Source organism: Nelusetta ayraudi, unplaced genomic scaffold, assembly GCF_046127955.1.
Source record: "Nelusetta ayraudi isolate G7.1 ecotype Tasmania unplaced genomic scaffold, CSIRO-AGI_Nayr_v1 ptg000022l, whole genome shotgun sequence".
NCBI lineage: Eukaryota > Metazoa > Chordata > Actinopteri > Tetraodontiformes > Monacanthidae > Nelusetta > Nelusetta ayraudi.
In genome coordinates, this window is record NW_027466072.1 from 1035001 (window position 1) to 1062248 (window position 27248).

General features: G+C 44.1%; 2 protein-coding genes across 3 annotated transcripts in view; one reads left to right on the top strand and one right to left on the bottom strand.

Annotated features, from left to right (window-relative positions):
* Positions 1-7975: 7975 nt before the first annotated feature.
* On the top strand, positions 7976-16819 carry LOC142889339 (cysteine and histidine-rich domain-containing protein 1). Its single transcript, XM_076028007.1, has 11 exons — positions 7976-8191; positions 8918-8967; positions 9103-9159; positions 10968-11122; positions 11307-11410; positions 11835-11887; positions 12549-12619; positions 13034-13136; positions 14564-14683; positions 15609-15671; positions 15922-16819. Exons 1-11 carry the CDS (start codon positions 8128-8130, stop codon positions 16360-16362), a joined length of 1281 nt encoding a protein of 426 aa, XP_075884122.1. The 5' UTR covers positions 7976-8127; the 3' UTR covers positions 16363-16819.
* Positions 16820-18770: 1951 nt separating this feature from the next.
* LOC142889338 (diacylglycerol kinase delta) overlaps positions 18771-27248 on the bottom strand; it is a 63598-nt gene continuing 55120 nt past the window's right edge. For both annotated transcript variants that reach the window (XM_076028005.1, XM_076028006.1), the window contains 7 exons: positions 26535-26669; positions 25381-25544; positions 24326-24431; positions 23692-23781; positions 22390-22503; positions 22161-22272; positions 18771-21425 (listed from right to left, as the gene is read on the bottom strand). In XM_076028005.1, coding sequence (XP_075884120.1) covers positions 21385-21425; positions 22161-22272; positions 22390-22503; positions 23692-23781; positions 24326-24431; positions 25381-25544; positions 26535-26669 — 762 coding nt within the window. In that variant the 3' untranslated portion in view covers positions 18771-21384. The remainder of the gene's footprint in view (positions 21426-22160; positions 22273-22389; positions 22504-23691; positions 23782-24325; positions 24432-25380; positions 25545-26534; positions 26670-27248) is intronic.

Below are 27248 nucleotides of genomic sequence, written 5' to 3' on the forward strand. Positions count from 1 at the left end.
CCAAAGACCTCTATTCTTTTTTTCCTTTTCCTTTTTTTAATTCGAACTTCATTCGCTTAGCGAATCTTATACGCATATTCGCCTCGCGCTAGGGTGTTGTACAGGAAAAATGTGCATTTTTGCGTCCTTTATTTGGGCTTATTGCCCGGTGTGTAAGGACCTTCATTCCGTGTCAGCTTGGTTCCCCTTTTGGTCAACAATTTTGTACTCGGAACTGAATGAAAAGTTCAGCCATGATGACGAGCGATCCCGCGCTGCGCCTGCATTTAGCGTCATTACGATTCAAGATTTTATCGTGACTATTATCATTATTTTTTTGGGCAACGTCGCTCCGAGCAAGACATTTGTATCCTCCTCCTCCTCCCGTGAAAGACACAGAAGAGCATGAGTTACTGCGACTCGCCTGAGGTGACTGACCTGTGTGTATCTGTTTCCCCCTCGTCCTCGCGTCGCTCGCCGGCTCCACCCGGAGGTCGCGCGTTTCTCAACCCGAGAGCTTTTTCAGCAGGTACTTCCTTTTCATGAGCAGATCTACATTATCAACGTGCCAATAATCAATGACAGCAGCGCTGAGTGAGTTACTGAATCGAGCGAGAGTCACTTTTTAATTGCACTGAATCAAAGGTTTTCGGCTTTTTGTCCTTTTAGTCCCTCGTTTGAAATGTTTTTCAGGGGTCGGGTCGGGTGGGGGGGGTCACAGCAGAACTCCTAGAGGTCAGAGGTCATGGCCGCCGCTCAGCCAAAGGATCAGCGCCGGTTTGACCTGTAGGTACACTTCACGTGCACACCTGTGTGTCCGTCAAACACATTTGTGTCTTTGTTTTTGTTTTTTTCATTGAGGGCTATTTTTCTGGGAGCGCGAAAATCAGGCCAAATTTGAGCCGGACGACTTTGATACAAAAAAAAAACGTAGTTGTTTTATTTAATTTTTTTATATATCTATATATATATATATCTATATATATAGAAACAAATTTTGTTGCAAAATGCACATGCAAATGTTTTGCACTGAAGTGGCCGTCCTGCCGGCCGGCCGAGGTCACGGCCATCACCAAGCTTTTCCGGCTCGGGGAGAAAAAAAAAGAGTTCAGTAAAGAGAAGATTTGATGTTTGTAGAAAAAAAAAAAAAAAAGGAATCTGGGGTCTCGCATCGAAACGTTGTCAAACGATCGACCAGCCACTGCGGCAGGTAACTTCAAATGATTGTTGTTTTTTTTCCCTGCCATCCTTGCTTGCAAACTCCTTGTCCTCCTCGTCTTTCCTGCTCATTGTCCAGTGTTGGTGATCTTCCACTTGTTTTTTTCTCATTCAAGCTGCTCTGAAAATCTCTAGAACCTCTCGTCAGTCTCTTACCTCTGTATAGTGGCTCTACCAATAGGATGCTTTTTTTTTTTTTCTTCTTACGCTATAGCTGTCGCCGTTTCCTGTCTGTAGATATGTAAAAAAAAAAAAAAAAAAAAAAGGAAAAATTGAAAAAAAAAAAGTTGTAATGATAATAACCACTTCCTGTCTAGATTGTCGGCTGGCGTCCATCTCTGTCGCTGTTTGATTGATGTCGCTCCCCCACGCTCCCTGTCTGCCGTGTTAGCTTAGCCTCTCGTCACCGTGTCGTCCGTCCTGATTGAAGCCCCTTTCTGCAGTAGCTTCTCCACCTCAACCCCCCCCCCCCCACCCCACCCCACCGTCCGCCAGTGTCTGTAGTGACTGTAGCTATTCTCTCTCTTTTGGTGTCTCCTCTGTCTTTTAGCCTTTTAGATGAAACGCCTGCTCCTCGCTCTTTCTCACCAGCTTCCTGCTGTTGCTCTTCTGGCTTCTGGCTGCGAGAGTCGTTTTTTGTTTTTTTTCTTCTTCTTCTTCTCCTCCGCCAAAATCGGCTGTTTGTTTTTTTTTCGTAGGGACTCCGGTTGTACTGCTGCTGCTGCTGCTGCTGCTGCTGCTGCTGCTGCTGCTGCTGCTGCGGCAGCTCCAGGCAGACACTGGGATGTCCGGCTGTTTGTCAGGAGAGTTGGGTGTGTTTTTGTTTTTTTTCAGAAATTGTTGACGACTCAGTTTGGTCACTTTGACAGTCAATCAGCTGTTGTATAATGATTATTATCGCTGAACCAGCAGGGGAAATTCTGGTCAAGACTCGAGGGAACACATACGTCTGTGTACAAAAAGGTTCCAGACTCGCATGAAGAAAACACGGAAGGTCACTTTTGGTTGTCGTTCAGCTTCACTTTGTCCCAGAAACTGAACCGATGTCATAAAACGTTGGACTGCTTTCAGACGTTTGCGTTGTTCCCAAACTGCAGGTTGTCAAGTGAGCAGTGTCCTTGTCAGGGACACTTGTTGCTCCAAACGGATTGACTCGTCTCTTGGGGTTTCCGAGTCCAACGACTGTTGCGTTTTTCTTCAACTGATGCCGCTGCCTTGGCACCGAGATTCAGTTTTAATCACGGCGGCTGTTGTTGCGGAGACGGCCGTTGAATCAGAATCAAGTCCTCGGCGTGCTCGCGCTCTCAAGAGTCGTCGTTCGCCACGGGTCAAAACCCTCCGGAAAACTGTCGCATCGAGTGAGTCATTCTGTTTCTTTGACTCGTGACTTCTCCATACATACTTCGGTATCGGTCAGTATTCAGCCTTTCATTCTAATGTGATTCTGCCTCTATTTTCATGGAAGGTTCAGAGTTCACTGCATGGTGCCGAGTCCTGGCCCCTCGCAGGTTCTCTTGGTTGCTCACTGAGCGCTGAGAAATGTTACTGGCTGCAGCCACCAGCGGTCACTGTTACAGCTCCTCCAAGCTGGTGATTGGGTTCCAAGTTTGTAAAAAAAAAAAAAAAAAAACCCAGTGAGGGAGTTTGCTGAGCGTGCCGGCTCCTTTATTTTATTCTATTCTCTCGTTTTGTTTTTTTTTGTTGATAGGATTTACGACCACCGTTCAAAGGTTTGGGGTCGCTGACTCACTTCTCCATTATAACCAGTTTTTATTAAGTAATGGTCTTGAATGCTCTGCTCTGCGATCATTATGAGTGAAAGAAAATCAGCCAAGATGATCTCAACAAGTACGGGAACATTTTAGTGTGTCATGAAAACCATTTCCAACGTCTAATTAAAAGTGGTTGAGAGAATTCAATCGCCCTAACAGTAAGTAGGCCTAAAATATGAACCAGGATGCTTTGTTGGCTCATTGATGGTTTGTTTTAGATGGTTTCTAAAATATCTTCATTTTCCGTTTCTTTGTAATGAATATAACTTCCCTTCTTCCGCACTATATTGTTTCTGTAATTATGCAAATTCCCACAATGTGTGATTAAAAAAGGCTTTTATTCTATTCTAATTTTTTGGGGGGTTTGTTTAGCAATTTTAAAGCATTCGACTTCTGGACTGGAATGATGGCCCCATATTGCACGCTTGATATTCACTCAGTTGGACACGCAAGGCAACAAGTGTCGCAGCCATCCCATAATGTGTTCAGCAGCACATCCTGACTGATGATGTTCTTGGAGCGCTCCAGTAGATTATGTCATGGAGGTTGTTGGTTACAATGCAGGAAATGAGTCGCTGATCCAAAACCTTTGAACGCTGGTGTTCATACTCAACCATCAGAGATGCCAAACCTGTGGCTGGAGTTTCTCCGCTCTTGAAGCTGCTGCTGCTCCGCCGTTCTGCCTCCACGATCAGATCTTGCAGGTCCATCGGAGTGATGGTTCCGCCTGGCCGGTCCATGGAGAGAGGACGCGAGGCCGCTGAGTGCAGGGTGGACTTTTCTTTTTTTTTTTTAATGTCTCGTTTTCCTCCAAGAAGCATGTGAATGATGGTGATGTTACAAACTAAATATCCTTCTCGTCGTTGTTGTGCCCATTCTGAATAAAGTCCCGGTGCCCTGGTCGAATGACCGGCAGGTGGCGCCACTCTTTCTTTCTTTCTTCCTTTCTTTCTTTCTTTCTTTCTTTTTGACGGTCGCAGTGGCAGCAGAACCAGGTACTGATGGAGCAGCTGTAGCTAAACGACCAGCCGTGCTTGTGTTACCTTTTATCCCCCCCCCCCCTCCAAATATGTCACATTTGTGCAGCAGAACCTCCCTTTGGCTCCCCCCAACTGCTGTGGCGCCACCTGTGGGTCTCTCTTTGCGCTGCAGCCTCTGCGGAGGTTTTGAACGAGAGAAGGGAGGTCGTTTTTTTTTTTTTTTTCTCGGTTTTGTTTTGTCGTCGTGTCGACTCAAAGATCTCTCGCACGTTTCTTTGATCCTGCGTCTTGTGTGTGTTTGGATGGGAACCCTGGGATTGCTGCCTCACTATTCTGTATATAAAGAAATGCACACATTCGCAACACGGGGCGTTGGAGACGACACGAGCTGCAGTTGCGTCACGTTGCCTTCGCTCTTTATTTTATTTTATGTTTTCCGAATGCATCGAAGCGGTGGGTTGGGGGGGGGGTCGTCGACTTCGCCGCACATCAGGATCAATCATGAATTCTCAACGATGCCAAATGTTTTATGCGCAGTAGTCCAACTTCTAATCTCTCTGGTGTTTCCTTTCCCCCCCCCCTCGTCTCTTTGTACATTTTCTTCCCTCTATTTATTTAAAGCAGAAATATATGGATTGTATCAAGCATGGGAGGGCGAAGCCAATGTTGCAGTCGATGGAAATCACAGGCTTTTTATTTTACAGCAGTATACTTGTTTACTCTCGAGATCTGTTTTGTCTCTCTTTTTTTTTCTTCTGTTTTGTTTGATTTTTTAACAAATAAAGTCATTTTCCATTCCTAAGCGTCTGTCTGCTTTCTGTGTGTGATGCTGCCGCAGTCCCGCCGAAGGCCCACGAGCACATTCACAATGCATGTCTCAGTCTGAGATGATAAAAAAAAAAAAGAAAAAAAGGGAAAATTTCAAGACCTTGGAATGTCAAGCGGAGCGGCGTCTGATTTTTAATTGCAGCGCTGGAGGGGATGCGAGTAGCGCAGCCTTTTAAGTGAGAGCTCATCAGGTCCCGTGCAACTTTCACTTTTCATTGGAATCTCGTCTCTTTGAAAGATGTGTACTGTCAGTTTTTATGAAGGAAAAAAAAACCCAAAAAAACAACCTTTCTTCTTTGCTTTGGGAAAGAATCATGTTTACTTTGCCCATCACGAGCTGTTTAGGAAGTGACAGATACTCTGTACCACAGTCACCATCGGTGTGACGGACACTGTGTCCACAAAGGGACAGAACCTCTACAAGTGAGTAACGACGATACTTCAAACCAAGCAGTTGTTTTAAAAGTACAGGGTGTAAAATGCTGCCATCTAGTGGTCAGATTTTGGATTGCAGCGCTCATTCGCACACCCTCCCTCTCCCAAGCTTGCCAGTGAACTACGGTGGCCTGCGCACACAAACCTGGTTACCTCATCCCCCTTCTTCTTCTTTGGTTTATTTGAGGACAAGAGCAGCTGCCCTGAATATGAAACGTGCTGTTGTCAGGCAGCTGGATTGACCACACCAGGCTTCCTTAGAAATATGGTGGTGCAAGGTGGTAACTAACTGGGAGTAAGACCCTTATTGATCCATGGGTATTCTTATATATAAATAAGAACCGTTCTAAGGGGACGAAAACCAAACTACTTTTATTGTACTTTGAGTGTACTCTTATTGATATATTTACGGGCAATATATTAGTGTGTGTATTTATATATTTACGGCTTTTCCCAGTATGAAAAATCATAAATCAAGCCAAATTTCCCACACTGGACGTTTAATAGGGAGCTAAAACGAAGTCATTTTATCAGATGGTCATAAACAGATTGCTAAATATTCTGTTTTCTGGAGGTTTTTTCCTTTTTTTTCTTTTTTGGATGGTCAATGTGAAAAGCCAGCAACTTGAATTCTGTCAGCGTGACTGAAGCTCAAAGGCCTCTGAACAAATGTGCCCCAATGCTTTCATTCTTCTGCGCTTAAGCTGGGAACCAGACAGCTTTAATCCCACAGTGCGGGAGAACTGTCAACAACACACTGAGGCGGCTGCGTCACAACAAGCACAAATATCAACAAATATCAAGGCCGTTTGTGTGTACGTAAAGTGAAAAGCCCAAACAAACAGAGCACTGAGTTAAGCACAGTTAAGTGAGTCTTAACTGTGTGTTTTAGTTTGCAGTTTTCCCACCATTAGCGCGTCTGCTGCTGATGCTGATGACGGTGTTGGCGTTTAAAGGCTTCCTGGTCACCGGCTAACACTTTCCAGAATGTGCTGGGAACAATTAGTGTTGTTTGTACAAGAGCAGACGCTGATTTAGAAACTGGAAAGATGGTTCAGATGTTCAGATGGTTTAGCGTTGAAGTGCTCAGCAGCAGGCTCAGGCTTTTGGCTGAATGTTCAATCGAATTAAATGAGTGAAATTAATGTTGAATGCCAATGTTAAATTTGTAAGCAAAACGCGTCAGAGCAGAACAGACGCATAACGGCAGAGACACAACGCATTCAATTACATTGTCCTCTGGCCTGGCCACTTGTCCAGGGTGTCACCCTGCCGTCACCCTGTGACAGCTGGGAGAGGCTCCAGCAGAGCCCCAACACCCTGAGCTCAGGAAGAGGCGGGTATTGAAGATGGATGGAGGGAATACAAAATGTATGTGGGCTGAGACATAATGAATGAAATTAAAAAGAAAATTTCCATCCATTTTCAGTACCCGCTTCTTCCTGACCTCAGGGTGCCGGGGGTCTGCTGCAGTGTATTGCAGCTGTCATAGGGCGAAGGCAGGGTGACACCCTGGACAAGTCTCCAGTTCATTACAGGGCTGCTTTTTTGTTAAAATGTTTTTCTTGTTGCATTCAGCAACGCACGCAGTGCTTTCCTTGGAATCACTTCATTTGCTTTATAATAAAGACTTTGATTGGCGCTGTTGACATGGGTTGTATTCAATTCAAGTCAATACTTTAGTGTCACTGTCAACACTGTCACCAACATTAACTGCCCCACATGGCGGAATGTAAGAATGTGAAGCAAATCTTTTTGAATGCTGGACAAAACCTCCCACTTGTGCCGAGATGTTTTTCCGAAGCATTTGCTTCAAATCTGTGAAATTGCTGCTACCGGAGCAGCAGCAGATGGATGGAGTGTTTTGGAGGAGAGGAGGAAAGAATAAATCATGGGATATGCAGAAAATAGGTGTTTTAATGTCACTTGAAAATGAAGAAAAGCAAAGTTCTGACAAAATATCTGTCTTTGAAGCCCCACGGTGTTCAGCTCTTTATTGAAATGACTCTGAAAACACTGAAAAAAACTGGTGACATACAGCAATTATATGACTTACTGACTATTAATATCATTTCTTCAAGTTTTAAAAAGCTTAACGGATTAAAAAAAGCTTAACGGGCTGCAGTTTGCCAATGCCTGATCCAGTCTGCACTATGTTGGGTTGTGTGAAATTCAAATTAAAGACCTTAGTTTATATTGTTACGGCCGCAACGAATAAACTCGAACGAATTAGAAGACCGAACATCTAAAAAAAAAAAAAAAAAGGGACGCCACCACAAACAGTTCAAGTGTGCCAAAAAAAAAAAGAGGTTTTATTATAGAGACCCCGGCCAAAAGAAACAAAAGAGGGGGGAGGTGAGATACTTGAGTTCTGACTGGATTTTCACAATCTGTCCCAAAATGAACTGTTGAAAACTTCCTCAATCTCACAGCTGAAACAATCCTTGGTATTTCTCCTCTTCACTGAAATGGCCCAGTATCCATTGAGAGTATATTGAGATCCCTGCTGTGGATCCAGGGGCTGAGAGAGTGACAGGAACCCACAGGTTCTCCGTCTTATTGTGGCGGCTGCTGCTGCTGCTGCTGCTGCTGTTGCTGCTGCTGCTGCTGCTACTGTTGAGTGCCACCGCGCAGCCGGCCTGGTTGCGACAGCCGACGCTCACCAGGAGGAATGTCCACCCCCGAGATAAGTTTGGACAGCTGCAAATTGAGAGGGGGGAGGAGGGAGCGGGGCTGCTATTTTTATATTTCATTCAGTCAGGGCCAGAGCACAGAGAGTGACGCAGAGCCCCACTTCTTCTCTGCTCTCTCCTGGAGGTGAGACTCTCTGGTCTGCCGGAGAAGCTTCTGGAGGATCTAAGCAGCTACTTAGTCCAGACGAGACGGAGCAGGAGACGCAGACCAAGCCGGGTGTCATGGCTCTGCTGTGCTACAACAAAGGTTGCGGCCTCAAGTTTGACGCTGACAAGAACAAGGACGGTGAGTCCCTCCGGGTGTTTGTTCCGCTCTCTGCCCGGGTTGTTATCACTGGAGCAATGTTTCCATTTGTCACTTAGATAAACCTCTGGTGGCTCAGTCAAATTAAGACTGAGTACTTGTTGTACAGTGATGTGTGATGGTTTGTTCCATCGACCTATTCTGTCTTTCCAAAGTCTTTAAAATGAGACGTTTCAAAAGGCGGCGCGATCTTTTAAGGCCACAATCCTGGAAAACTGCACCCCCACCACCACCACTGCTGTTTACCCTCGTTGAAGTACTAAAGACTGGTTATACTGATCAATTATTGCTTCAGCGCTACACAGTTTAATTTGGACAAAATGATCATTCCGTGTCTCAGTGTATTAGTCATTCAGTTTGAATGATAAGACAGACTGTTCTGGCCTTTCAAACTGATTCTTTTTTCCCCCCCATTTATTTATTTATTTATTTATTTATCTATTCCTATTTTTACTGAGCGCAACAGGTGGACGGGAAGTGAGAGGGGCGTCAGTGAATTGTTTGTGTCCCAGACAGTGTGAGGCGGCCTGGTGCAGTTCAAACGCCATGTGTCTCCAAAAGCATGAGGCAGCGATCTTTCTAGCAAGCCGCTTCCTTTTTGGGAGAGCTAACCCCAGTGAGCAGCTGGTGGACCCTGCTGACTCGGTGTGTGTGTGTGTGTGAGTGTGTGTGTGCAGCCATTTAAAGATGTTTCCTCTCCTGCAACAGATTCCTGCATCTATCATCCTGGTGTTCCCATCTTTCATGATGCTCTTAAGGTAAAATAGTAAAAATGTTAAACATATTAAGAATAAAAACAAACACTTGGAAATGATCATGAAAAAAAATACTTGAAGCTCAGTTTTCATATATAGTAATGCTAATAACATGCTGTGTGTATTTCTTTTCGTCAGGGTTGGTCCTGCTGTAGGAAGAGGACAACAGACTTTTCAGAGTTTCTGTCCATCAAGGTAACAGCAGCATCGATATGAGAGGCTGAAATGAAACCTCAGTGTTGAATTTGAGTTTTGACGTCCGTCAGTTGGTTTTGAATGCATTTGCAGTGGTACTATACCAATTGTACCCCTCATTTGATACAACCTCCTATTGCCTAATGGGCCTGTTCAGCCCAAAGCAGTGGGTCGGTCCTCCGGTGTGCCCACGATCCACAGGAGTAACCACTGGGATCCATGGCAGCCATGTGGAACAGCCAGTGGCCCACGGCTCACAGAGCTCGACATGTTGGCTCTAGAAGCCCTTGAGGGGTTGGACCCTCCTTGATGCTATGGTTGAGATGGAGGGCAGGTGTTGACTCCCTGATTCTGAACGAGCAGGTCCTGACTGCTGTGTGTGTGTACGTAGCAAACAACAAATCAGATTATCCATCATACTTGGAGTCATTGGGTCTGGAGCTGGACAGCGGCTTCATTGCTCTCCTGGGGGACTATAAGGCCCACATGGGCAATTGCAGCACGATCTGGACAATTGTGATTGGGAGGGACAGCCAGCGTGATCTGAACCCGAGTGGTGTTTAGTTGTTGAACTAGTCACTGCTCGTCAGGAACAAACATCATGTTTGAACATTGGGCGACCAAGGGTGGAGACCCATAATCGACTTTGTGGTCGTGTCATCAGATCTGCTGCTGTACAGCATGTTTCAGTGGTACCACTACAGCAAAAGTGGGGTGGTGGTTACGATCTTCAAGAAGGAGGAGTGACTCCTCTACGATGACCCTCCTCAGTCGGTGAGGTCTCTGCCAGGGTGTGGGAGGTGGATCCAGACCTTTATCCAATCCCAGATTCTGGAGTAACATTGTGGTTTTCATCCTGGCCATGGAACAGTGGACCCGATCTTTACCTCCCGCAGTGAAGAGAGAACTCCTCGACTTACCCGTCGATCTACATGGTGACCTCTGGTCATGAGCCTTGAGCACCAAAGAACTCCTTATGACCAAAGAATGAGGTCACAAATACAAGCGGCTGGTTGGGCCCAGGCCCAGCCTTAGGCTTAGAGCGAGGAGCTCAGAGTAGAACTGCTGCTCCTCTGTATAGAGAGGAGCCAGGTGAGGTGGAATAGGCATCCAGGATGCCTTCCTGGAGGTGCTTTGCCACCCAGGGTGTTTTGCTGGAGGGACGCGCTGGCCCGGGAACACCTTGAGGTGCCATTGGAAGAGCTGCGCGCTGTCCTCTCTGGCTAAGGACGCTGAGCCGACCCGGATAGGTGGCTGAAGACAGTGCAGTGTGGTACTGGATGGAACTAGAGCATCATTACAAGTCCATATTTTCAAGAATATTGACCAGCTGTTGTATAGCAATAAGGAAGCTGTGAGAGCTTGTTAAGAGGCAGCTTTCCAACACATTTAATAACTGCACTTTAGCAACATAAATATGAAGCTGCATGTGTGAAAAGTATTGATCACCAAAACAGACAAGCCATTTCATATCTTGGACACGGGAGCCGTTGATACACAAAGGACTCGATGTGTTTTTTGCTTCCAATAGGTTTTGTAGAGAGAAAGGACACTGTATGTACCGATCCAAACAATGCCACTGTGAGATATGTATTGACATGTTACAATATAACAAGCGTCCTAACACTAAAACGGTGTAAAATAGACAGGCTGGGCTGCTAAAGTCACACTAAGGCTGGGTAAATACACAGACACCAAAATGAAATTCCTTTTTTTTTTGAAGAAATAATCCCTGAAGATTTGCACTATTTGCATGCCCTTTTTTTTTTTTTTTTTTTTTAAATCAAACTGATTTGCATTGTGCGTAGGGCTGCACCCACGGGCGCCACAGTGATGAGAAACCCCAGGAGCCACTGCAACCAGAGGTGTCCTCAGACAAGGGAGGGCTGAAACACACCAACGGGCCTGAGATAATCTTCCAGGGTCCCAAATCTGCTGAGACGCTGCAGAGGGAGCGGCCGAGGTGTGTAGCTCGCAGCTTCCTCGTTCCTCGCTTTGGAAAAGTGGAATGTGTGTGTTTCTCCTCACGCAGCCCCGTTTCACAGCTGTGTCCGCTGGAACAAATGTTTGGGTACCACTTTGACGCATAGGCTCATCCTGTGTTTTCATGCTCGGTTTTCATGCTGACCGTCGGTGGCCGCGTGCAGTTCAGAAGAGGCCATGACCAAGATCCCCCACAAGGTGTCTGCATCGCTGGCACAGGTGCTGGAGAAGCTCGACCTCAGCAAGAAGGCCGAGAAAGAGAAACTGGGTCAGTGTGTGGAATTATCTTCAGCGCAGTTCTCACCTGCACCGTGTACAAGTTTCTCACAAGCAGATGAGAAGCGAAAGACACGGCCTTGTTCACATTACAGCTGGTGAAAAAATGACTCCTTCAAGATTTGTGTATTTTGTTTGTTTTGTTTGACACATTTTTCTATAACTGCAAACGTGCAGTTCTCTTGTAAACCCGAGATAGGTTAAAGTAACAAAAAAAAAAAAAACATCATAGTGGCAGAAAAGACAACAAAAAAGAAAAAAAAAGAAATAACTTTATTGTTCAAGGTCTGGGAAAATTTGTTTCAGTTTTACCTCCACACATTTAAAGAGCACTTACAAACTACATTCTAACAGTGTTTGTCGTGCACGGAGTTGACTGGAGATTTTTTTTTTTTCCATAATGTTCATTTCCGCAGAGAGTCAGACGGTGATGCAAGGCACCAGATGCAAGAACTCGGGATGCAAAACAGTGAGTGTTGGTCGACTCACTCGAGCGCGTCTGTGCGCGCGTCTGAAGTGACTTCTGTGACAATTCCGCCGTCAACCCCAAACAGACAGACATACAGACAGACAGACAGAGAAGCGCCAGACGCTTCAGTTCATGTATTATTCCGTCTGATCAACTCTTGCAGACCCTAGAAACACCACCACCTGGTGGTCAAAAAGGGAATTGGGAAACAACACATTTCAGATTATTCTTATTTCTTCTGTTCACAAACATGTATCGTGTAAGATCCACGTAAGTAATTTATTTGTATGAATGTCTTAGTATACCACATATTGGTAATGCTTTAAACCTACAGAAAACGTCCAAAAAAAACAAAACAAAACAAAAAAACCCCACCAATGATTTCATTGTTGGTTGAGGACAGGAAGTGGTTTGGCCAAATAAGAAGACAACAAACAAGCAAAAAAAAAAAAAACAAAAACAAAGAGAAAAAGTTATGACAATTGCTTATTTTATATCTTTAACAGTCATTCTAAATTAAATATTAAAATGATGCAAAAAAAAAAAAAAAATCAATATGCTATCACCTATCAGTCCAAGCACCGGCTCTGATTTTTAACTGCTTTCTGCTATGTGGAAAAGTGGTCATATGAGTCATCTTGGTGTTGTCTTTGTGCATTAGGTCTATCAAGGTCCGGAGACCGACAAGGAGATCTGCAGCCACCACCCTGGAGGTCCAGTCTTCCATGAGGGGTGAGAAACAAAGACCCACTGCTACTTGTTCCCATTTTATTCAGTCAAGATGTTGCATTATGCAGAATTAACTGGAGAAAAAAACCCCCATAATAATTAGTCTTTATATGCATAACTCCCTGTGCACTGTAATTAGACCGGCTCTACACAAGACAAGGACACTCAGATGAAGGTCACGCAATAAAAACAATACATTAAAGATAAATCTGCAAAACAAATGGAGATCAGGCCACTAATTAGGAACCTGTAAGGACAAACAAAAATGAAATTACAGCAGACCTCAGAAATGCATTAATCATGACTCACAGTAGGGTCACTCTCAAATTAGTTTAGCTGCATTAGAATTTCTGACAAACTGAAAGGAAAACATTCATTCAGTTCTTATAACCACTGAAACCAGTTTCATTCTTGAAGGTACAAGTACTGGAGCTGCTGCTGCATAAGGACAACAGATTTCAACGCCTTCCTGGACCAGAAGGGCTGCACCACTGGAACACACTGCTGGGTGCATAAGCAGGTAGGGTCCATTTCTGGGTGAGACTGTTGGGAACAGCATGAGAAGGTGTTTGTTTAAAGGTCTCAGGGTCTCCTGTTCTCAGCCTGCGGAAACAAACAAAAACTCCTGCTTTGTTTTGGACCTTCCACATATTAGAAAGGATGAACGCAAAGGTGAATGGAGAAGTCAGAGGACTGTGAACACCTGGCTGCAGGTGACTCCACTCCGCTGAGAAGGATACTTGTGTTCTTTCACATTGTATTCCTGCAGAAGTTACTGACAGGCGAGAGACCCACTTCGGAAAATGCATAACAACGCATTAAAGGGAAAAAAAAAAACAACCTATAATGAAATGTCAGAAATATTGCATATGATAGTATTATCACAAAATATTTCACTTTCGTTTTTTGGAGCAAATTACAAATGATGCTTCATTTAACGAAGGACAGAAACACAGTTTTCCTTCGTCCTTGGACTTCCTCCTGACGTGTTCAGTTTGGATTCATTCATGGCGTCACGTTTCGTTTCATTCGACCTCATTCAACAAAATGCACGTGTGATAAGTGGGTCTAGTTGCACCGTTATGGAAAGAAATAATGATACAAAAGATCAAAAAGGAAATAAGTTCTTTTGTGTTCACTTGGTTCCAATTAAGACGCCCGGGTGAGGATTGTTTTACATACATTTGGAGAGAAAAAAGAAAAATAACAGAATTAGAAAACAATGAAAGGCAGAAATTAATCTTGATTTAAAAAAAAAAAAAAAAGAATTATTTGCTATTTTTTTTAATAAATTTAAATGTGATATAGCAACAATTTCACCCCCTGACCAATAGGTGGAGCACTACATTTGGCCACACTACTCTTTGATTGGTCAACTTGTTGAGACAGGTCACTATATATATACACTGTAGCAAAAAAATAACAACAACAAAAGCCACGCTAGACTAATTGACATGAGTGTATTTTCGCGTAATGTCCTGAGATGCAAACTGGAAGTGGCAACATGAACTGAGGTGACGGTGGGAACTCCTCGTCGGCAAGCATCTGACCAGCCAGCCAGGCGAGAGGCCTGCTCATCTGTTCCCTCAGAGCAGTGCTGAACTCTAGAGTTACTGCGAGATTCTCCTCCGCTCCTGCAGTTAACTCGTAACCTGGCAACTGCAGCACTTATTCAAAGTGTTGCCTCCAGCACACTTTTAATGTATTGATTTTTACTATGCTGCTCGCTTGTTTTGTGGGACGGTGGAGGAGGAAGTGGCCACGGGCTAAATTCTAAACATGAGTTCACTGTTCATTTCATACGTGAACTTTGAAATGAGTTGGGATGTGTTGGAAAAATGGACAAAGGTGTTTTTTTTCCTGGAGCCACTGAGATGTTTCGAGATCAACAGGTTATGTTGGTGTGTGTGTGTGTGTGTGTGTGTGTGTGTGTGTGTGTGTTCACAGGGAAAAAAGAAGGTGGCGTGTCGACACGACTGGCACCAGACGGGAAACAACGTCATCGTGACAATTTACGCCAAGAACGCCGTCCCAGACAACTCCCACATCGAAGCCAACCGGACGGTGGTGAGCGTTGACATTTTTTATCGCACCACTTCCTCAATACACTACACTCCCGAGCAGGCATGGGCAAACTATGGCCCAGGGGCCATTACGTGGCCCGTTAACCTTTTAATTCCTTCCCGTTGGACTTGAAGAGATGACATTAATAGTCAGTCGGTCATAAAATAGCCGCAATTCCTTCCATTTTTTTCTTCTTCATTGTTTTAAGAGTCATTTCAATAAAGAGCTGAACGCAGACACTGATTTTGTTAGCAACTTTTGCTTTTGCTCAATTACAATTGACATTAAAACACGTTTTCCACACATCCCATGATATTTCTGTTCCTCCTGTGAGGCGGCTCACCAAAACACTCCCTCCATCTGCTGCTGCTGCGGCCCCTCTGTTAAATTTTTTACCACCCATTGTGGCCACGCCAGTTAAAATGTTCACCCAGCTCTGCTCTGGAGGCATCTTGAGTGATCTCATGAGCTCATGTCATGAAACTAACGAGACTCTGACACACGCACAAATTGAAAACACAGAAGGTGGCCTCAGAGGTTTTTTCCACCCACAGTGGAAACACGACTTCAGATGCTGCGTTCAAACACTGCTGCAGTGCTCTGTTGGTTCACTGGAGGCGCTCTGCCAAACTACTCATACAAAAAAAAAAAAAAAAAATAGTCTGCCACCGTCACCCTCCAGTAGCAGCAGTGGATATTGGACCGAAGCAGAACCCCTTTAAATTCTTTGATGGATATGAGCAATGACACACACACCTTCCTACTGCTGCCCACACAAGTTTGCACAGTAATCAGAATCTTAGTTAGACAACATATACAGTTTGTAAGTGTGCCAAAATGAGCTCATTTACACATAATACGTTAACCCCATAAACGTATTATTGTAAATATTCACATCTTCTGTATCCCCCCCCCCGCCCCCCCTCAGCTGTCGTGTCAAATCCAGTTCGAGGACAACAAGGTTTTCAAGAGGGAATTCCACTTCTGGGGGGTGAGTTGAATGCGTCAACACTTTTTTTCACCACACCTTAAGCTGAGGGGTCATTTCTAACAGCACCTGTTTTGTGAGGCCTGTGCTGCTCGAATGAGGAGTTTTCCTCACCAAACAAACCTGGTTCATTGTTGCAAGTAGACCAGTAAAATGAACCCATTGACCCTGGAAACCACTATGATGGGGCTCCATTGAGTGTCTAACCAGAATGAGGCTAACGCGTCCAATTGCTGTGATTGTCCACCACCAGGTGGTTGATGTCAAAAACAGCTCAGTGAACATGGTTCCATCCAAAGTGGAGATTGTCCTCCGCAAAGCCGACCGGGTGTCCTGGGGGAAGCTGGAGGACCCCAACTACAAGCCCGAGCCCGAGCCGGAGGACCCGACCGAAGCCTCCGAGTCCGCGCAGCCCGACTGGGACATCGCAGACGACGACATCAGCGACTCGGACGACGACTGGGCCTACGACACGCCCGAGTACAAGAAGAAGAAGCAGGAGGAGAGGGACAGACGCAAGACAGAGGAGGAGCAGCAGGGGGCGGCGCAGAACGAACAGAGGAAGGGGGTGGAGGAGGAGCTGAAGAGGGCGGCGGAGGAGAGGAAGAGGGCGGAGGAGGAGAGGAGGAAGCAGGAGGAGCAGTGGAGGAAGGAGGAGCAGGGAGAGTACGAGGACATGCCAGAGCTGGAGTAGTAGAAGTTCTTCCAGTAGAACAGCGGCGGTTCTCAGCTGGTGGAGTCTCACCACCCGCATTCTTTCGCTGATCAGGAAGTCACCACTCAATTTTATTCCACAAAATTAAAACGCTAGGCCACGTTCCATCGCGTCTAGCAAACTAATTATTGAAATTACTGGATTGAGTTGTGTGCCTTCAAAACAAATGGCCGACATTTTCTCTGTAAGTACTCTTCCAGTCAAAAGTTTCTTCTTTATCTTGACTACTTTCTGCACCGTAGACACACACTTGAAGACACCAAATATATGACCGAGATAAGTGGATTAATGTGGCAAAAACAAACAAACTGTTAAACACCTCAATATGTTGTGTTCTATTTACAGTATTTTATACGAAGGGTGGCTATTCTAGATCGTCTAAAATACAAAACTTATTTCACTTTTTTTTTGTTTCATTCATTTTCCATGTGTTCGTTCATATAGCTTTGATGCCTCGAGTTCCTCGTTCCTTCACTTCACTTGCAAAATAATCTCCTTTCATCCAACGTGTGCAATGCATTTGGTTTAACGACACAATTTCTCAGGTTACATTTAAACGTGAAGTCAGTCGAATTTGCTTTTAAACAAAGTTACTCCATTGCATTCAAATACCTCCCCACCCCCCACCCCCTTCACCTCCAACCCAACAGTGTGAGACACTCGGGAATAAAAAATGTCAACCCGTTTGCACGACTCCGCTTGTTTTCTTTTTTGCGCCTGAAAATGAAAAATGCACAACGTTCAATCGTGGTGAGGGTCACTGACTGGCTGGCTGACTGGCTGGCTGGCTGGCTGTCTTCTCGGCCAATCACTGTCCACGAGACAAGACACTGAGCCGTGAACGTCATGTCAATGTTTCGTTTAATCTCCCAGAGGGTTTTTGCGCCGACTTTATCTTTGTTACACACAGCACACGAGAACACGATAGAAAGGCCTTGCAGCGCACAAGGTCGTGCAACATCTAGTCTGGCTCCCAGCATTGCACACACGGTCTCAATATATAGATTCATATATATATATATATATATATATATATGTAGGGCTGTTCGGACCAAAGGGTGCGTTCACAATTGATGCAGATGAATCACTGTTGCACAAACATGATGGCGTTTGAATCCATTGATCTAGTAGATTTTTTTTTTTTTTTTTAAACAGCATATATAGATTTATTTTTTATTTTTTTACACCCTCAGCTGAAAAGTTTGAGGCAAAAATGACATTTTTGCTTGAAAAAAAAATAAACAAACGAAAAAAAAAAAAAGATAAAAGGGGGGGGGGGGGGAAGTGGGCCAAAAAGGCTTCTGCACTTGTGTTAAATTTCAGCAGACGCAATAATTCATAAAGCACAACATAGTATTTCAGAATAGATGTCAGATATTCTTAAAAATATACAAAAATCTCTTCAACATTGGCTTAACACAAGGTGAACATGGATTTCCCTCTCATATATATGTATATATATATATATATATATATATGTATATATATATATATATATATATTTATATATATGCATATAAATTCTTGTAATAAAACCGATGAATTGCGTTAATACACGTTAAAGTATTGGCTGTATCGCTTTAGAACCGGCGCAATCACACTGGAGTCTGGAGGGATGCTGCAGTGGCAGTGACAGATAGAACCACGTGTACTAACATTGGCAGGAGTCGGGAGGTCAAGCAGCCGAGTGAGTAGTCGTACAAGCACTGATGCCATAAACTGCTGTGTATACATCTTAATATATTCATCATTCTTTTACATTTGGTTAGATATCTTACATCTTATCAACACATTTTGTCCTTACACATTTATCATAAATAAGATTTTTTTTTCTCCTCATCAATTTAAAAAAAGCACTCAAAAATCTTAAACATACACACACACACACACACACAATCACACACACACACTCATGCACACGGATGCCCCCCCAATCCCAACTTGAGTTTGCGTCTTTGTAAAGTGCAAGGCAAGATACAGTAAACTTCTGAAATGTGATGCGCAAAAAAAAAAAAAAAAAAACACTTCTTCGCACGTTTTGTGGTGCGAGCGCTCGTCGACCCACTGAACTCGGTACAAACTTGGCACAACACCACTAAAGCCTCTAAGGTGTAAAAGCAAAATAAGCTGGCACACTATGAATACAGTAGCACAATTCTACCGGAGCTCAACATCTACGATGCCTCTCGGCAAAAAACAGAAAAGGAGAGAAAAAAACAAAACAAAAAAAACAGCCTGTAGTTTGAGTTTAGTACCGTGACGAGTGTGGAATAAAAACAAGCCAAAAACTACAGAACTACTTTAAAAGTGAAAGTGGTTAAAAGCACAAAAAAAGTGAGTTAAGCTCGATCCTTCTTGATCAGAATAAAAGTGAAAAAAAAAAAAAAAAAGAGTAACACTTTATTGTAACTTCACACTTTTAGCATGTAAAGTATTTTATGACTCATACATGAATACAGACCAGTTCGTATTTTATGAAGAGTTACTCAACTCTGCTACTTGGTTTGTTCGCACATCCGTTGTGTGTTTTTTTTTGCTTTGTACGTGTACAATGTCCGAAGGTTGGGCAACTGCAACTTACAAGATCAATAAACACTTCATGGATGTGCTGACAAATCGCGTAACAAAAACGTTTGGAACTGCTGAAAGTGTGAACTCATGATGCAAGTGTCGCCAACATGTTGCCGCGATGGTAACTTCCGTTTGGCAAAGAAATACTACTGCGTTTCTTCATAATACCTTTGGAATGTCGTGAGGTTCAGACGATCGGAGTCAACAATTGACTTTTGAGTTCGCGGTCCGAAAGATTTAACCTTTAACCTCGTTAAAGGGCCACATTGAATTCCTTCTGGCGCTGCGTGTACGACTTTGAGTCGATTCTTGCAACTATTTTGCTTCGATGAAATACAAAATGGCGTCTGAGAGAGACGCAAAAAGGGCTCGATGGAGACGCAACGGGATCCGGTTCCACAATTCTTCCTCTGCGCCTACCGACACCAACGAGCTGCCTCGGCTTTCATCTTACAGAGCTCAGACATTAAATTGAACTCTTGTCAATCTTGCCGTCGTGAAGCAATGCATCTCTTCCAATAGGTCTTGCTTTAAAATCTAAATAGAAATCACATCGATATATATAAACAAAAAAAATAAAATAAAATAAAAATAAAAAGGTTGATAATCTGAACCATCGAGGAACAACGGCTCTCACGTTTGCTTCTTTCAAGCAGGTTGGACATAAATACCCCGCGATTGAGGTTCGGACGGCCGCAGCCGAGTATTGAACAGACGTCGAAGGCCTGCGTTGTTTTCCCGAAGCCGTGTTCTGATCGTCTTGCGCTGGAACCGCCGGGGCCCTGAGCAAACCGGCTCCAAAACAAACAGACGAGTGCCGCGGATTTCAAACAGAAAAGATTTCTCACTTTTGAGGCAACTTCAGCCGTCCACTGCGACGTGACTGAAAGGCCAAGTTTACACACGGCGACGCACAGGAACAGCATCGGCTGGCTCGCGTTAAATGCACGCCGGCTGAGGAGGAAGCAGCAAAGGCAACACAGCTGCACAGAGTAGCACTCGGAAAACTGTAATAATAATCATAATAATGATAATAATAATAATAATAATAATAATAATAATAATAGCAGTAGTTGTTGTAGTAGTAATAGCTTTTAACCACAGACAAGGCAACAAAAAAATATTCACTGACTCTTGTTCCTATTTACAATCAGAAGTACAGCAAAGTGAGAGAGAAACACGATGAAGTTTTGCATCCTCGTTACTTCGTCCCTCTCGAAACGCCTTGGCCCAACACTGCCAAACAAAACAGAGTCATTTCATCTCGTGCTGCACTTCACAATGCTCCTGAAACTTAGTGAAATCATAAGCGGATGGGATCATAAAGTTTTTGGCTGCCACTTAATCTCATTTAGACCTAGAAATAAAAAAAAAAAAACAACTTGAAAATCCCAGAGTCAGATCTTAACAAAAGGCTAAAATCCAGATAAAATGACTCGTTACAGAGACATTATTTTTGCAGTGTGGCTGCATAGCCATAAATCACACAGGTCGGACGAAAGGCCTATTATTATTAACAACAACAACGACAACAACAGTTTGGAATTCTTCTACAAGTCATCATTTAACATCATTATTCACAGGTTAATACAAACCCACAAATACATTCCTCAGTACATTTTTTTTTGTTTTGTTGCAACATTTAAGATATTTTTCAGTTAAGTAGATGATAAGAAGGTTAAGATGTTCCAGTTTGTTCAATTTGTTGCCTTCGTCTTCAGCACGTCGCAACAAGAAGAAGAAAAAAAAAAAAAAAGTCCTCGAAAGAAAAGTTCTTCAACGAAACGTGATAAAAGTTGTAGAGCAAAGCCCGCAAAGATCACAACCACTCATGACAGATAGAAAAGAAGTTGGCCGCGCTCTCCGTGTGAGGAGCGCAACGTAAAACACAAGTCTGTGTTGAGGGGGGGGGGGGAAAGAAAAAAAAAAAGTTATGCAAGTCCCCAAGTTATGCAAGGCAACTTTCTGACTGGAGCAGAAACACAAGAGCACAAGATGCAACGCAAAGGCGTTAATGTTAAGACAATAACAAGAGGAACGAAAAAAAAAAACCCTGAAAAAAATAATAATAATCGTTATAATAAGTTAAAATCGAAGGACAAATCCAAGAGAAGAAACCAAACTCCTCCCACTGACTGCGGAGGAGGATCAAGTTAAATAAGATCATGGCGTTAAAGTGGAGACGGAGACTCCTGGTGCCTCCTCATCCTCATCTTCATCCTCATCCTCATCTTCATCCTCATCCTCATCCTCATCCACACCTCCAACAGGCTGCCTGGGGTGGTGTTTGGAGAGGACCAGAGCAAAGGTGTGTGTGTGTGTGTGTGTGTGTGTGTGTGTGTGAGCAGCTCCTCTGCTCAGCTTGCATTGAGAGGAGCAGCAGCAGCAGCAGCAGCAGCAGCAGCAGCAGCAGCATCAAAGCACCTCGTCTCAGTTGCCGGAGAAATCGCCGTCTTTCACGTCCAGAGTTCCTGCAGAGAGTTTGAAAAAGGACACAGTTTGTTTCCATCATTCAAGGCTGCGGCTGTTGCTGCGTGTTGTGCTTGATGTTGATACCACCCCCCGCCCCCCACCGCAGTGCCGTCGCCCTCTGCTGGTGCTCGCGTGGTTGGTGTGTTTGTGTGCCAAACCGTGCGTGATAAGTATGTCAAATTCTAGCTGCTCTGGCAAGTGTAGCTGCATTCTCCACCAGTGGATGGTGCTAAATCCCTGATAGCTGCCAGGAATAGAAGAAGAAATCTTTTTTTTTTTTTTTTTTTTTATAACCACGCATTTATTATTTTTTTCAGTGGAATATTAGGAAAAACAAGGTGCTTTTTTTATGAAAAAAAAAGATTGGTCAAGAAGAGGAAGAAGAAGCAGAATAGGAGGAAGAAGAGGAGGAGGAGGAAGGAGGGGTTGATCTGAGACAGTAGAAAATAAGGAGGTTGCAGTGAGCCAATGAGGAATCAGAATTTAACTTTATGTGGGATTATTTTGGCTCCCACATGAACTACAGTGGTGATGGAGACCGAGCGCATGTCTTCCTGTTGACTGTATTTGTTAATATAGACAGTATATGTATACTGGTCGATGACGCGTTGATAATTGCTGGATGTTTGACTCACAGGATCTCAACAGTTTCCTGTTTACGGCCAAAGAAATGCACACGGCTGCCATATGAACTGTCTGTGACTCAAGGGGGAGAAGCTCCTCAATGTGCTCACCTGAGAGCGAGCTGTTGGACTTCTGCTTGTGCAGCTTCTCCTTCTCCTTCCTCCCCTTGGGGATGATCTTCAGCTTCATGCTGCTGCTGCTCTTGCTGCTTCTGACCGACTCCTGAAAACACAGAAGGGGAGCGCAATCCGACGCACGTGAACAACAAACAAGAAAAAAATTTCACTTAAGAGTTTATATCACGGCGATGGACTTGGCCAGACGTTCTCCTCCTCTCACCTCCTCGGAGCACTGCATGAGGGGACAGATCCAGTGGATGTCGTCCAGCTTGTGGAGCTCAGCACTCAGACTGTTGAGAGTCAACCGCAGCTCCTCCTCCTCCGGGGAGTCCGACTGCCGAGGACCAAGATCATTATTATTATTATTATTGCTCGGTACGTTTACATGACACCCGTGACATGACAACCCTAACCCTAATTTCAGCTTTAACGCTAACCCCAATGCCATGCAAGTCTATGAGGGTCAAAGGTCAACTTTGTCCTAGGAACATGGGGCCACTTGCAGGTTCATCAGGAGCCCCCCCCAAGACACACCCACGTCAAATGTGGGGGCTTCTAGCACACGAGGAACCCCCGCAACACGAACCTTAATTTCAGCCTTAGGTGTGACCCTAATGCCATGCAAGTCGCCGCGTTAGTCTGACTATAATCAAAGTCTTCCAACTGTTGTGTTGCTGCGTTGGATTCAAATCTCTGAACATCTGTTTTTGCTTTGCTTCCACCTGACCGCGATGCACACGATGCCTGCATATTCACACGTTTGTGATGATAAACATCTGCTGATGATCTGCCAAACAGCAGCGCTGTGGCTGCAGATTGAATCGCACCTCGCTAACTCATTTAGCTCATTATACTAATGGCGGCATCAAGCTATCTTTACGCGTCTGCATCTAATTGTTTTTTTTTTTTTACCCTCATCAGTTTTATTCCATCTTATCTCGTCTCAAATGACTTCAGCAGAGTCAGACGCTACCTGAGGCTCGTCGTCTCAACAGTTACACGAGATGAAAATCAGCGACGCTCTTGTCAAATTAGCAACGTATGAAAAAGCTTCTGAACATTGCGGGAGCGAGGGTGTTAAAACAGGCAAACAGCGGATGAGAGCGGAACTTGTTTCAGGCTGCTGAACGCCAGCGAGCGCCTCGGCAGACAAAATTATAATGCACAAAAAAAAAACTTAAACGAATGACAAGAAGTCTAGAAAAGGGTGGAGAGAGAGAGAGAGTGGGAACTTGATGACTTGCAATAGAGTGCTAATGTCTTTTTGGTCTGCTAATGTCGACCGTTGGTATATATATATATATATTAACTGAAAAGAGCAGTTTTTAGGAATAAAAAGACTGAAATACTTCCACTTTTCATTCAGCCATCAATCCATCAAACAACTTTTATTTTCCAAAGCCGTGAATCACATCCAACATTTTCAGTGGATTGTCACCCAATGTGTTGAAAGGACACACTGTGCACACACGCGTTGCTATTGCGACAATGACGACGAATTTCCAACAGAGTTGAGACGTACCAGCAGTTTCCCATCGAGCAGCATCTTGGTTTCCGCCTGGAGAACTTTGCTGCTGTTGACAATCTCCACGGCCGTGCTGCGACTCAAACACTGGGGGGGTGCAATATAAACTGTCTCAGCAACCAGGCCAGTAAAAAGAACGACAAAAAAAAAAAAAAGGAAAAGTGCAGCGAGTCGCGGCAGGAAATGAGAGATTGAATATCTCAGTGAAAACACAGTCTATCGTGTTTCTTCTTCCTCTGCTAGGCGGCGATGGGGACACCCAGTTCGTCGACACGCAGGGTATTTGTCATACATTTTGCATTCGGAACCACAGACGGGTATATTAAACACTAAGAGAAGGTAATAATAACAGTTTAGATTGTGTAAAATTTAAAAATAGGTTTTCACTTCCCTAGTGTTTCATAGCGGACACACACACACACACACACACACACACACACACACACACACACACACACACACACACACACACACACACACACACACACACACACACACACACACACACACACACACACACACACACACACATTTTCAATTAAATTTCCCAAAATTTCAATGTGCAACGTTTAGAAAGAATATCGTTGGATGGGACTTTTCACTCCGAGGTGATTTCCTGCCGTGTGCTCACCTCGGGGCTGGAGAGCTTGGCCTCGGTCAGCACCAGGGCGGTGGCGTTGACAGAGTGAGCCAGTTCCTGCTCCACCAGTTTGTGGGTCTTTGCTGCCTCCCGGATCCTGCGAGGAGGAAAACAGAGGGGAGGCCATGAACATGGCAGGGCTTTAATTATCTTCAAGGGCTCTGCAGGCACCGTTGGGGTGATTACTGCCGCAAATAATTGGTTTGTCCATGGAGTGAAGCAGGATTTTAGTCAGACTGACAGGTTGTTGTTGTTTTTTCAGTTCACTCGCCTGCTTTATATTTTCCGCTGGACTCATGACTGGAGTTTTCTTTACAAAAAAAGGCTTAACTTTGTATTTTGGCAGTACTGTTTATCTTATGTCATGTCGTCTATTCCTCAATCCTTTAGGTTATGTCATCAGGTTTCTAAATTCAATGGACTACCATCCTGTTTAAACAGCCCAGGTATCATTACAATCCAAATGAGAGAACGTAATACTAATGAAAAGGGACGAGGCATTTGTGAGAATGAGAAAATTTTACCCTCATTAAAAAAAACAACAACAAATAGTCAAACTCAATGCAGTTTGTTCATAAAAAACAAACAAACAAACTAACTTTTTGAACTACCTTGTTTTGAAAACAGATTTTAATTCAATACCAATCACCCTTCAAATGAAGCCAGTGTGCGCCATGAGCCAAGCAGGTTATCAGTAAGTGCTAATTGTGTTTTGGTAATAGCAGTCAAAAATGATCCGTTTATTATAGTTATTTATCCAAGGTCTCTTGGTCACTGATATTTGTATACTTTTTTTAGTATTGTATTTCTGGAACTGGGCAACGACATTTTGTTGTGAATTGAACCACTGCTGTGTTTTTCTTCATAATGACAATAAAGAAAGTCTAAGTCTAAGTCTAAGAAGATTGAATCCCCCCCCCCCCCCCCCCCAGATGTTACACCAGTAACACTGTGACAATGGTGAAACTCTAAACCATCAGTGCCAACATGTAACTTGATAGCTTTCCAGTGGGACCTTGTTGTTTTCGACTCGACGCTGCTCTTACTTGCTGATGAGGGTGTCGGCCACGATGCCCAGCTGCTGGACCTGAGCGCACTCCTCCTCCGTCAGGTACTCCATGGACTGCTGGGAGTTGAGGCGGGGCCTGGTGGCGCGGTAGCTCTCGAACTTCCTCTTGTCCTCCCACGACTTCAGCGTGCTCTCAAAGGCCTGGTTGGAAGCAGACAGCAGCAGAGAATGAAAAAACTGATCTCCGGGTCGCATTGGGAAGTCTGATGGCTGAGCGGTGGTTTAGTCCCTTCTCAAAACAGGATGAGAAAGATACTTAAAACCCTAACTCACGATTGAAGGTCGAAATCAGATAAGATTCCAGAGCACAAAACGTTTATTTTCCTATATAAAAAAAAAATAATCTGAATATAAGAAGAAATTATATCAGATAATAATTTTATCTATCAAACTGACAGTAATTTCGCTTTGACCAGCATTTAGCCGTTTCACCTGAATGGGAGCAGTGAAACCATGGAAACAAATGGCCTGAAGGTGCTCGACTCATGAGAGCTCTCAGTGGTTGAAGAGCCAAGAAAAAAAATAAATGAATATGAATTTTATTTGGCTCTGCCCCCAAAACACTGAAGGAGCGAACCGAGCTGGCAGGAGATGGAATTTGTGAGCTGAGACTTGACTGTCTGTAGCTGCGTTTCCATGACCCTTAGAATTGTGCAAAACCTAAATATGGCAATGAAAGAAATTGTCATGGAAACGGCTAAACTTGGAAGAACCTCTCAGATATGGCTAAAAGGTTTTGACGCTCTCATGAGGTGGTTTTTCCAGACGTATCCATATAGAGGTGCATGGCGAAAGTGTCATGGAGAGACTTTTTCCGCATTTACGCTTCAGTGGACGTGACGTTACGGGGCCACGTGGCCAGTTCACTGACCAGTGAAAATGGTTATGATTGGACGGAGGAGGAGATGGAATATTTTTGACAAGTAATCAAAGAGAAAAATATCACAACAAACGTAAACAAACAAACGCAAACAGATTTTACGGGGATGACGGCTTCTGCGCGTCACACCATTCAATGGAAACACCTGCAAATCGCAATTGTGCTCTGACGAAATCTTAGAAATGTTACTTTTATTTTGAAAAAAAAAAAAGAAAGAAATGGAACTGGAAACGCAGCTCGTGCGGCCTTACTCTGTCTCTGGTGAGCATCTGCGCTCGGTTCTTGTGGACGATCTTGACGATGCCGGGCGGCTGGATCCAGGCCTCTCCGTCCACCTGCACAGGGACGCCCTCCTCCCCCAGGATGGTGATCTTCACCTGGCGGCACTGGAATGCGACAGAGCGGAAAACAGGAGCCGTCACACAAGAAGGATGTTTTTTTTTATTTTTATTTTTTTTTATAAAGCATAAAATACTTTTTGGACAGCGGTTCTCTGGGTGACCTCAGTGTTTTTGCACCATCCAGTGGAAGCTTTTTAAGAATCTGCTCAAGACAAACGGTTGCAGAAAAACGTCTTGCGCACAGAGAGCGGCTAAATCCCTCTCGGCACACTTGAGCTTGTTTGTTATGAAGCAATTCATGAAGTCAAGTGATCAGATTAAATGCAATTATTTTGAACCACTTGAGGTAATAAGAGCAGGCGGACAGCCTGGTGAACTGGTGCAGAGCCAGAACACAGCAAACAGCGCAGGAGAAGCGCCTGCTTTTGTAACACTTGTAGGAAACATCAGGGACAGAGCTGAGGGTTTGCTCTCAAATTGTCGCGGTTAAACGATCGACCTTCAAGCAACTCTGATGAGCGGACGTGCAGACCACACCTTCATTTAGGGGCTGGAACTGTTGGCTCAAGGTGGAATCTACATAAATGTAAACAAAAGCCTGTAAAGTGGAAGGATGAAAGGCTG

What these genes read in the sequence shown, in the direction of transcription:
- LOC142889339 (XM_076028007.1), top strand. Translation starts at nt 8,128, where the DNA reads ATGGCTCTGCTGTGCTACAACAAAGGTTGCGGCCTCAAGTTTGACGCT. An exon ending in TCTTTCATGATGCTCTTAAG is followed by an intron (nt 8,968 to 9,102) that starts GTAAAATAGTAA and finishes TCTTTTCGTCAG; the next exon opens with GGTTGGTCCTGCTGTAGGAA. An exon ending in CTGCAGAGGGAGCGGCCGAG is followed by an intron (nt 11,123 to 11,306) that starts GTGTGTAGCTCG and finishes GGCCGCGTGCAG; the next exon opens with TTCAGAAGAGGCCATGACCA.